This window comes from Peromyscus eremicus, chromosome 3 (assembly GCF_949786415.1).
Source record: "Peromyscus eremicus chromosome 3, PerEre_H2_v1, whole genome shotgun sequence".
Taxonomy (NCBI): domain Eukaryota; kingdom Metazoa; phylum Chordata; class Mammalia; order Rodentia; family Cricetidae; genus Peromyscus; species Peromyscus eremicus.
The window spans coordinates 95,004,839-95,015,259 of record NC_081418.1 but is presented as its reverse complement, the minus strand read 5'-3'; the positions used below and the strand labels follow the sequence as shown (position 1 = coordinate 95,015,259).

Below are 10,421 nucleotides of genomic sequence, written 5' to 3'. Positions count from 1 at the left end.
GGGCATTCTTAAATTCTTCTGGCAGTGGCTGTGGGCTATTTTTTTCTTCCCTTGTAATTCATAGTAAGGAACAAGGGGGCTGGGAAAGTGGCCCAGTGGTATGAGCACTTTCTGGGAAAGCATGAGAAACTGACTTGGGATCCAGTGTACCCACATAAAAGCCAGCTGGGGTAGTAACCTCAGCACTGGGGGACTGGAGACCGGATCCTCAGGGCTTGCTGGCTAGTCTAGCTGAAAATGGTAAACTACAGGTTCAGTGAGAGATCTTGCTTAGAAATAAAACAAAACCAAACCCCACAGAACAGCTGGAGCATGGCAGAGGAAAATACCCTACCTTTGGCTTCCACATTTGCAAACACAGACAAGTGCACCTACATATACATATTCATACACTCACAAAAAGAAACAATGGGAATAGCTGGACATTGGGGGTGCGCACCTTTAATCCTAGCACTAGGGAGGCAGAAGTCAGTGGGTCTCTGTGAGTTCGAGGCCAGCCTGGTCTACAGAGTGAGTTCCAGGAGAGCCAAGGCTGTTACACAGAGAATCCCTCTCTCAAAGAACAAAACAAACAAAGAAAATGTGTACTGTAACCCAGTACTTACACACATACACACACACACACACACAGACACACACACACAGGAGTGCCTTTATGTTATAAAATATACATGGTTATTTGCTTAAAACTAAAGTTTCCTAAAAGAATACTCATGTGGCATGAATGGATAACTTTTTATACCATTTAATCCTCTAAAATGATTTCATGGCCACATCAATGTCCGTTAGACTAAGAACTATTTCAGGTGCTATGAGAAATAAGCCATTATGTGCCTGAAGGGTAAGATTTAAGTAGCAGCAAAAGATGATAAGGGAAAATGACACCAGGCAGGAGAATGCAAGTGGTGAGAGAATGAATGAGAATAGAAAGGTCTTGCTAAGTAGACCAGGCTGGTCTCCTGAGTAGCTGGGATGGTCTGTGCCACCAGGTAGGACTGATTCCACTTTAGGAATGTTGTTGGCATATGAAGGAAGTTGATAGTAGGTAACCATAGAAATGGGGATTAAAACTAAACAGATGTAGGGTTTAAGTCCAGAGTAGTTTAAATCATGATAGAGTGAGTGGTTCTGTGGGGTTTTGAATAGGAATGGCCCCCATGTGTTTGAATCCTTGGCCCATGGGGAATGACACTATTAGTAGGTATAGCGTTATTGGAGGAAGTGTGTCACAGCCCCTTCCTGCTGCCTGCAGATCAAGCTGCAGAACTCTCAGCTCCTTCTACAGCACCATGTCTGCCTGCATGCCTCCATGATTTCTATCATGACGATAATGGACCTCTGGAACTGTAAGCCAGGCCCAATGAAATGTTTTTCCTTTTGTAAGAGTTGCTGTGGTCATGGTGTATCTTCGAAGCAACAGAAACCATAACTACGGCAGATTCCTCATGAGAGTAAAAAAACTACTAAAAACAGACAATACTACTAAGAAAGACGAGGACTGAAGCCTGGTGTGGTTATGCACATCTATAATCCCTGCACTCAGGAGCCTGAAGGCAGGAGAATCCTTTCAAATTTCTTTTTTTTTTTTTTTTAATTTTATTTAGTTTTACTTTATGTTTATTGGTGTTTTGCCATGGGCATCAGGTCCCCTGGAACTGGAGTTACAGACAGTGGTGAGCTGCCATGTGGGTGCTGGGAATTGAACCCAGGTCCTCTAGAAGAGCAGTCAGTGCTCTTAACCACTGAGCCATGTCTCCAGCCCCCCCTTTCAAATTTCTAGTCCACCTTGGTCTCCGGACCAAGTTTCAGGTTAGCTCATAACAAGATTCTGACACAAAAACCAACCAAGCAAACAACCTGCGAAAAATAACATTCATTTGGCAATAAATATTTAATTAAAAGGTACTTGGGTAACAGATGAAGCCAAACTCAAATATGGTTAAGCTGTGAGGGAAGAGGAGAAAGAAAAATTCAAATTTGTCCTGACCCTCCACCACCTAATCTTACTTATGTTGCCCCCAAAGCACTGGTAAGTGTCAGGTTTCCTTGAACCATCAGTCTGTTTCGTGACCTCCACGCAGCGTTGTGAGTGATTAAGCCCAGTTCTTCTTAGACAACTGTCTTTAGTTCCAAGCTAACATTCGGTTGTTGGACTCTTAAGCAATGTCAGCGCCGGGTACCAGTAACTGCGCCGGGCTTGTCTGCGCTGGATCCCGATGCTGCCGCGGCTGCCGCTGCGTTCCTGACCCGGATGTGGGAGGCCAAGGCAGTGAACATTTCCTGAGCGGTGAGGTGGGCGCCCCGCATAATCAGCCGATACCCATCTCCTGGGGAAGATGCAAACCGATGAGTCAGGGAGCCCCCGAGTCTGCAGGGCTAGGGCTGCGCTCCGCCGCCGCCGTCGCCCGCCCGCGTCCCAGCCACACCTACCGAACAACACGTCCACGCAGGGCTCGGAGCCGTCGTGCCTCACGTCGGCGATCACCGAACAGTTGAGGTTCGTGGCACGGACTTTTTCGCTGCTCACCGCCTGGAGAAAGGTCCTGTGGTGGGAGGGCAGCGTGAGCGCGCCGGGGGACCCGGGAGCCTGGAGCGGGGACGAAGGGGCGCGCAGCGCGGGGCAGGGAGAGCCGCTCCGAGGCGCCCTGGAACTCGGGCGGGGGGTCGAGCGTGCGCGCGCAGGCGTCGGGAGCGCGGGCGCCTCCCACCTCCCCGGAACCCGTACCTTGTCGCCTCCACGTTCTTCTCAAACGGGCAGAACTGAACTCGAACCAGCTTGACCGGCCGCAGTCCGAGCCGAGCTAAAGCCGCCGCCATGGTTCCCTCTGGCCCGGAAGGAGTAGGGCTGGGGATCGCTTTATGGAAACGGACCGCTTCCGGCGGCCTCTGCGGGACTTTTTAGCGGTTGCCCTCCTGGGCCGCCGAGGGATCCAGAGTGGGCGGGTCGCAAATTCCTCAGCCCTTAGCAGTACCCTGTGCCACACACGGCGTAGACAGTGAATGTGCAAAAACCCCCCGTTTGCACGAAAATACGTCGTCTCCTGCAGCTTTCCCCTTCAGTATCCTGCCTGCTACATCTAGGTCAACACCATCCTAAATCCTGGCTCCTTCCAACGAGGGGATTACCACAGCAGGGATTGTCCACCTACCAGGAAGCCTGGTAACTGTACAGCCAAAGCTTAAATGTTGTCACAGTCCTACAGCCTCATGACTGAAAATAGAAACCAGGAAGGGTTAAGACAGGCCCCCCACGTGTAGAAATGCTTGCTCCATCTGTGTTTCCTCATGAATTAACTTTAGCCTTGTTCCCGGGATTCAAGAGAAAGCATGTAGCTTGCTTTGGCCTCCTGAGAGCCAAACCTAGCTATTTCTAGCTCATGTCTTCATTGTTGCTGACGTCTAGATTTCATGCTGCAGTTTGCCCATTACTCTGGATTGCAGGTACTAGGGTGATCTTGGATTCAGTTCCAGACTGTGTACTTTATGTATGTGTTCTCCCAAGCTCCCAGTTTTAAGCCTCTCTAACATAAGGTTCCTTGACTGGGGCTTAACAGTCCATGATTTGGAACTCCCCATCCTAGGCAACTTAGGGCTCCGGACTCGTCCCCAGGCAGGAAAGAAAGGGCAGGTGCCAACGAGGGTGCTGGTGCAGCCTCAGGGCAAGCCAGGCTTGCTGGTTTCCAGCCAGGTAAGCCTCTGGACTAGGTCCTCCTCCTCCCAGGGTGCTTAGCAGGTGCACGTTCTGGGCTGGGGAGACTCCAGGCCGTAGAGGGGGTGCCAAGCTTTCCAGGCTGTTGAGGTTGCTGGTGGGGAGTTCAGTGGTCTGGACGTCATTACAGAAACCTGGGAAGGCAGGAGTGGACAGCAGATTGGTGGGTGATGTTAATGCCAAGTCAGTGGTGAGATGGGGCTGTGGGTCTCTTAAAAGCAGTGATGGAGGGATTTAGGAAAACCTGGGATTGGGGCAGCGTAATGACTCACAGCAACAGCGAGTCCTCCTGTGGACTGGATTCTTGGGCAGGGGCTGCTGCAGGAGACAGAGCAGGGCTCCATCTAGCCGCTGGAAGATGCTGAGTGAGAGCAGAGTCTGGCGAAGCTCCCGGGACAGGCCCCACTGCTCCTGTTCCAGAACCTCCCTGATCACTCCGAAGTCTTGCTTGAGCTGCAGCGCCCCCTGCAGGCTAGATGTCCAAGTACAATGTGGCCGCGGGACCCTTCTGCCTCCCCAAGACTGCTCTGCCCAGATGTTCTCTCCATTTTCCCTGTTGACATTCGCCCTCTGCCACTACCGTCTTTCCTTCCCACCTGAACCGGATCCCATGGGTGAGGATGTGGTCAAGCCAGGCACCCAGGACGGCTGTCAGTGCCTGGCCGAGGGGAGGGGCTTGGGCTTCGGGTGGCAGTCCCTGCAGTCCTTGTAACACAGGCCCCAGCACAGCGCAGACCACCATCCCTGCGTACTCACTAGGAGCCCGGGGATGTTCTGGAGTGAGAGAAGAGAAAGGGCAGATTGTGAGACTCTAGACATCCAACGTGGGGGCTGGGGATTTAGCTCAGTGGTAGAGCGCTTGTCTAGCAAGTGCAAGGCCCTGGGTGCGGTCCTCAGCTCCGGGGGGGAAAAAAAAAATCCAGTGGGCACCAGCGGAGGGGCACAGAAGGTAAGGACAAGGGTGGCGACAGTGGTGTGGAGCCACTGTTGGGGGCTTGAACCATTCGCACACTGGAAACCCCGGAAGGAGAAGATGGACATGGGAGGTTACCAAGACAGTGGGCTGTGTGTGTGTGTGTGTGTGTGTGTGTGTGTGTGTGTGTGTGTGTAGGGGGTCGTGTCGCTTAGTCAGAAAGACTAGCATGCGTGAAGTCGTCCTGGGTTTCATCCCCAGCACTACAAAGAAAGAAAACTTACCAGGGCACAGCCGAAGCCTCCAGTATCGACCCCTTGGCATGTGGAGCTTGAAGCCCTGTGTGGCTTGTTGATGGCATTCTTGGAAAAAGAGACTCAGCAACTCTTCGGGCAGGAGCTGCATGGGGAGGAGGAGAGTCAGAAAGGTTCACCTGTTAGATCGATGAGATGGTGCTTTGCCCATCTGAGGCCTCAGCGTGGGGTCTGTACAACCCCGAGTCCGTGCATCACTGTGGGAGCCTGGGCACTTTCTAAGGAGAAATGTCACAACTTTAACTGAGTTTTCCATGAGGTCTGGACCCAAACTCTGCACAATATGTAGGATTACCAGTTCTTAGTAGTCAAAGGCACATGACAAGTCAGGCATGTTGGGCATGTGCTTGTGTGGAATGCTCCTTTACACTGTGTGAACATTGGTCACTGTTTAATTAAGAAGCTGACTGGCCTGTAGCTAGGCAGGATAAGGTTAGGTGGGAGAATCAGACTAAGAGAATGCTGGGAAGAAGAAGGAGCAATTTCAGAAATTGCCAGCCAGACTAGGAAGAAGCAACGTGAAAAGTACATAAACGAGGTAAACGAGCCTTGGGGAAGCACATAGATGAATAGAAATGGGTTGACATAAGTTATTAGAGCTAGTTAAAAACAAGTCTACGCTATCAGCCGAGCATTTAAAATAAATAAGTCTCTGTGTGGTTATTTGGGAACTAGATGGTGGGACAGAAAAGTCCACCTACATGCCTGTACTCCAGGAATATCAGGAATTCATGATCAACCTCAGCTACATAACAAGTTCAAGGCCAGCCTGGACCCCATCTCAAGAAATAAAAACAGAACCCAAATGGGTTTATAACCTGCCAGAAGCGTATAGTAGACAGATGGGTCTGTGTGCTCTGACCAGGCAGGGGCGGAGGCAAAGGGTGAAACTAAAATGACCTGGCTACATCCAAAAAGGAAGGCAGTGGATGCAGACCAGGACCCATGGCTGTGTCACTGTTCTGGCATCCAGGAGCCTTTGGAATGGCGGCCCTACATTAAGTATTCCTTGCCGTCTGCAAAGCGAATGACCCATAAAATAAAGAGGGAAGTAGCGTGGCAGGCTGTGTTCCATGAAGGGGAGGAGACAGCAATAAAAAGGGTCTTTGTCTTGCTGCCTGTCTCGGAGGAGAGGAATCTAAGAAATGGGCATTTGGCAGAAGTGCTGTAAAAATGTGACAAGCACAGTGGCATACGCCGGTAACTCCAGGGTTGGGGAAGACGAAGCAGGAGAATCACAAGTTCCACGGGTCAGCTTGATCTTACTCTCACAAAACACAAGAAGGGGAGAGGGGAGGGGAGAACAAAAGAGAAGAAAAAAGATCCGGATGTGTGGATCGTCTTACTGTGTAGCCCAGGCTGGCCTCAAACCCACAGTCCTGCTTCAGCTTCTGCAGTACTGGGTTAAAGGTGTACATTAGCTAGCACACCCGGCCTTGCCCCCAACAATTTAGTACTAACTTGCTTACTCTGCCAATTCCCACACTCCTTTCCTGACACACGCAGGCCCACGCACATGCAGAAGGGAAGCAGGGACACACATATGCTTACATATGGGGAGGACAACTTGCAGAAACTGGTTCTCTCTACCTCACGAGTCCTGGAGATCAAATTTAGGTCATCAGACTTGACAGCAAGCACCTTTAACTGATGATCCATCCTGCTGCTTCCTTTCCCCCTTTCCTGCTCATAATGGGGATCAAAGAAAGGCTTGATGCATGATCAGCAAATGCTGTACTGCTTAGCTACAGCCCAGTTTACATTTCACCTTTTTACCCCGAGACAGCCTTGGCTGTCCTGGATGGAACTCGCTCTGTAGACCAGGCTGGCCTCAAACTCAGAGATCTGCCTGCCTGTGCCTCCCGAGTGCTGGGATTAAAGGCTTTTGCCACCATTGCCCAGCTACATTTCACTTTTTAAACTATAGACATGTACTACTTCCATAAAACTATACATTAAGCTAGATGTGATGGCATACACTTTTAATCTCAGCATTCAGGAAGCAGAGGCAGGCAAATCTGAGTTTAAGGCTAGCTTTGTCTACATATCGAGTTCCAGGCCAGCCTAAATGACATAATGAGACCGTGTCTCAACAAAATAAACGAGCACATAATCACACACACACTAAACTTAAAGAGAGGAGAACCATTGAACGCTAGTAGGAAAAGTGGAAGATGTAATTATGGAAAACCACTTTTTGCAGTCGCTAATGAAATAAGTCTAAGCAATGATGTCCGTGGCTACCACAATTAGAGGTAGCAAGGGAGTGTGAATCGTAATTGGCCACTAGTTGATTACCATATTTGAAAATTTTCCATAGCAAAGACTTAGGCAGAACAAGAAACCAACCAAGAAAAAAAATGAAGTTAGTGGAGACTCCAAGGAGACTGCAAGGTACAGAGGGTCTACTCTGTTCATCTGACCCTGTTCCTTAGTTAGTGCACACTTACACTGCCACTGTAGGGGCTCTGCTCTCCCCTGCACCTGAGCTCACCCCTGCACCTGTGCTCTCTCTCCTGCACCTGTGCTCTCTCTCCTGCACCTGTGCTCTCTCCCCTGCACCTGTGCTCTCTCCTGCACCTGTGCTCTCTCTCCTGCACCTGTGCTCTCCCCTGCACCTGTGCTCTCTCCCCTGCACCTGTGCTCTCTCTCCTGCACCTGTGCTCTCTCCTGCATCTGTGCTCTCTCTCTCCTGCACCTGTGCTCTCTCTCCTGCACCTGTGCTCTCTCTCCTGCACCTGTGCTCTCCCCTGCACCTGTGCTCTCTCCTGCACCTGTGCTCTCTCTCCTGCACCTGTGCTCTCTCTCCTGCACCTGTGTTCTCTCTCCCCTGCACCTGTGCTCTCTCTCCTGCACCTGTGCTCTCCCCTGCACCTGTGCTCTCTCTCTCCCCTGCACCTGTGCTCTCTCTCCTGCACCTGTGCTCTCCCCTGCACCTGTGCTCTCTCTCTCTCCTGCACCTGTGCTCTCCCCTGCACCTGTGCTGTCTCCCCTGCACCTGTGCTCTCTCTCCTGCACCTGTGCTCTCCCCTGCACCTGTGCTCTCTCACCTGCATCTTTGCAGCCAACTTCTGGATCTCCAGGCCCAGCTGCTGCTCCACCTCCAGGGTTCGGGTTGCCTCTGCGGCCAGGCTGGACAGCTCTTCCACCATACGCAGTAGAGGCTTCAGGAGGAGACAGAGAGTGAGGGCTCAGTTCAGGCCAGGCTGCTCCCCTCCCTGCTCCCGGGCCACTCACAGGCAAGTCCTTTTGGGTCAGGAGCAGGAAGGAACTGGGGGCCCATGCCGCCAGGTACTGCTGCGCTCTGCCCAAGAACCAGAGCACGGTGGTCTGCAGGGTACAGAGCCCCAGAGCGACAGGTGCAGGGCCTGGAGGGGAAGAGGTCCACAGGCTCCCTTCAGGAGAAAGCCAGCTGCAGAACAGAGGGAAGGAAAGAGACATCACGCCCTTCTCACCTGGAGGCAGACACAGGCTCCGTTCTGACCTCGGCTCTCGAAGGGCGTCCAAGAGTGGAGGGAAAAGCCGCTGCAGCAGCTCAGCAGTAGGAGGTCGTGGAGCAGGGCCGCTCTGACCCGTCAGGGATGACCCCAAGGCCCGGCAGAACCCTGGAAGGACAGAATATAGTCTGAAGGGGGAGCAAGCTGACCCTCGGGCCACCCCCAATGTCCCTTTCTCCTCACCGTGGTCCCAGCTCCAGAGGAGAGACTGATGAAGCAGGATGTCACACACAGACAGCAGCTCCTTCCCACACTCTTGAGGCAGGGGTGCTAATGGGGGAAACGATGGGAGCCTGGAACAAAACCTCCCTGTTTACAGCCCCTGCCTACTCCATGATATGTCCTCTACCACTCAATCGGGTGGAAACTAACTTCCCGTGGCTCTCAGCCCGTGGGAAGCTGAGGCAGGAGTTCGAGGCCGGTATGGACTACGTAGTAAAAACCTACCTCTGAACAAAACAAAGACGTGTGGGAAAGCAAGGTGGCCTCGGAAACCTTAACCTATAAACTCAGGAAAGTTCATTCTAAAGGACCTGCGCTTGCTGACAGGCCAAGGGTGAGTGAGCCGACTAGGATAAAGGGAGAGAGATACCCTCACCACAACCCCCAAATGCCAGCTCGGGTTCCTCACTCACCTTGACACAATGCCTGACGCAACTGTTGTGCCACTGCTCTGGGGTCCCCCCAGGGTCCCACGCTTAGGTCCAGACTCTGAGCACAGGCTGCCCACAGCAAGGTCCAGTACTGGCTCCACAGGGCCCCAGGCCCTCCAAGCCTCAGTCCACTGCTGTCGGTGCTAGCCACACCCCCTATTAGACCCAGCAGCCCTGGCAGCAGCCCTCGCTCTTCGTCGCACTGCCCACGGAGTTGGTCTCGCAAGCCCGATCCGCCAAGGGCCTCGGCCAGCCTATGTGCCACCTGACAACCCCGCTCTGCAGCCAGGAGGTGGAGCACACGGGCCGCGGGGAATGGGCGCGCGGCCCCAGGGACGCAGCTCACGGCTTGTCCCTGTAGCTTGTGGTAGAAGGGAAGGGCCAGCAACAGTTCGGCTAGCTGGGACGTCAGGCCCAGGCTAGCGGGTGCCCGGCCTAGGGCGCGAAGCTGCATCTCGATGGCAGCATCCAGACGCTGGGCTGCTAGCCCGACGGGGCGAGCCGGGAGAAGCGTCTCCGTGGGGTCCGGGAGGCCGAGGCGCAGAGCGGCCCCACGCGAAGGGCACAGCTGCAGGTCGCGATGCAGCTGCTGCAGGGAGAGGGCACTGGCCGACGAGCTGGAGCGGAGCAGCCTCACGACCGCCTGCAGGTGGCGGGCGCAGTCCCGGGCCCGCAGAAGCTGCTCCCGTTCGCGGTGCAGACGGAGCAATGCGGTCCGGAGCCGCTGCAGAGGGAAGGGCATCGGGCCGCTTGCCGGGGCGGGCTCCCACGGCTGTCTGTCGGAGTCCGGGCGCGGGACGCTCCCCGCAGCCAGCAGCCCCGGCCCTCCGCGACTCCCCTCGCCCCGCTCATTCCCAGCACCCACGGGATGCGCCCACGACGGGGGTACGTTAGAGAGGGGAGGCAGAAAGCCACCGGAGCGGGGCGCCCGGGCCATGGCACGGCGAGTCCCAAACGAACCTAACGCCCGCCACCTCCCCGCATCCCGCGGCACTCCACACCCGCGGGCGCCTCGACTCACCAGCTTGCAGCCGGAAGTTTCGTGGCTTCACTCGCTCTCCGTAGCCGCGGCGTCTGCCCCTAACAAAGATGGCTGCCTGCTCGTTCTTTCCCGGCCTTTAGCGGGAACCAAATTCTAACAGGACTTTCACTTTCCTGTCACCGTTGACGGGAGGGGGCGCTGAAGCCAAATGTTGTAGGGCGAGTCAAGTTAGGTGAGTGGTGTGACCAGACCGGAGGAAGCTCAGGAAGAGAGGCCCCTTGAATCTACCAGGGTCTGGACATTTTCAGTAGAATTTTAGGCTTCAGGTGGAGGGCTCTGGCCTCTCCATCTCG

At 53.9% G+C, this 10,421-nt stretch overlaps 2 protein-coding genes across 2 annotated transcripts; both read right to left on the bottom strand.

The window, feature by feature from the left end:
• Positions 1–1,872: 1,872 nt before the first annotated feature.
• On the bottom strand, positions 1,873–3,348 carry Mrpl53 (mitochondrial ribosomal protein L53). Its single transcript, XM_059258030.1, has 3 exons — positions 2,726–3,348; positions 2,431–2,543; positions 1,873–2,327 (listed from the first exon to the last, which is right to left on the bottom strand). The coding sequence occupies exons 1-3, from the start codon at positions 2,815–2,817 to the stop codon at positions 2,167–2,169; spliced, it is 366 nt and encodes a 121-aa protein (XP_059114013.1). The 5' UTR covers positions 2,818–3,348; the 3' UTR covers positions 1,873–2,166.
• Positions 3,349–3,460: 112 nt separating this feature from the next.
• Ccdc142 (coiled-coil domain containing 142) lies at positions 3,461–10,126 on the bottom strand. The gene is made up of 9 exons (XM_059258032.1): positions 9,069–10,126; positions 8,617–8,703; positions 8,392–8,541; positions 8,174–8,304; positions 7,987–8,100; positions 4,907–5,021; positions 4,306–4,483; positions 3,982–4,181; positions 3,461–3,843 (listed from the first exon to the last, which is right to left on the bottom strand). Exons 1-9 carry the CDS (start codon positions 10,021–10,023, stop codon positions 3,587–3,589), a joined length of 2,187 nt encoding a protein of 728 aa, XP_059114015.1. The 5' UTR covers positions 10,024–10,126; the 3' UTR covers positions 3,461–3,586.
• Positions 10,127–10,421: the final 295 nt, after the last annotated feature.

What these genes read in the sequence shown, in the direction of transcription:
- Mrpl53 (XM_059258030.1), bottom strand. Translation starts at nt 2,817, where the DNA reads ATGGCGGCGGCTTTAGCTCGGCTCGGACTGCGGCCGGTCAAGCTGGTT. An exon ending in AAGAACGTGGAGGCGACAAG is followed by an intron (nt 2,544 to 2,725) that starts GTACGGGTTCCG and finishes CTCCCACCACAG; the next exon opens with GACCTTTCTCCAGGCGGTGA. An exon ending in CTGCGTGGACGTGTTGTTCG is followed by an intron (nt 2,328 to 2,430) that starts GTAGGTGTGGCT and finishes CATCTTCCCCAG; the next exon opens with GAGATGGGTATCGGCTGATT.
- Ccdc142 (XM_059258032.1), bottom strand. Translation starts at nt 10,023, where the DNA reads ATGGCCCGGGCGCCCCGCTCCGGTGGCTTTCTGCCTCCCCTCTCTAAC. An exon ending in TGACCCAAAAGGACTTGCCT is followed by an intron (nt 8,101 to 8,173) that starts GTGAGTGGCCCG and finishes CTCCTCCTGAAG; the next exon opens with CCTCTACTGCGTATGGTGGA. An exon ending in ACCCATGGGATCCGGTTCAG is followed by an intron (nt 4,182 to 4,305) that starts GTGGGAAGGAAA and finishes TTGGACATCTAG; the next exon opens with CCTGCAGGGGGCGCTGCAGC.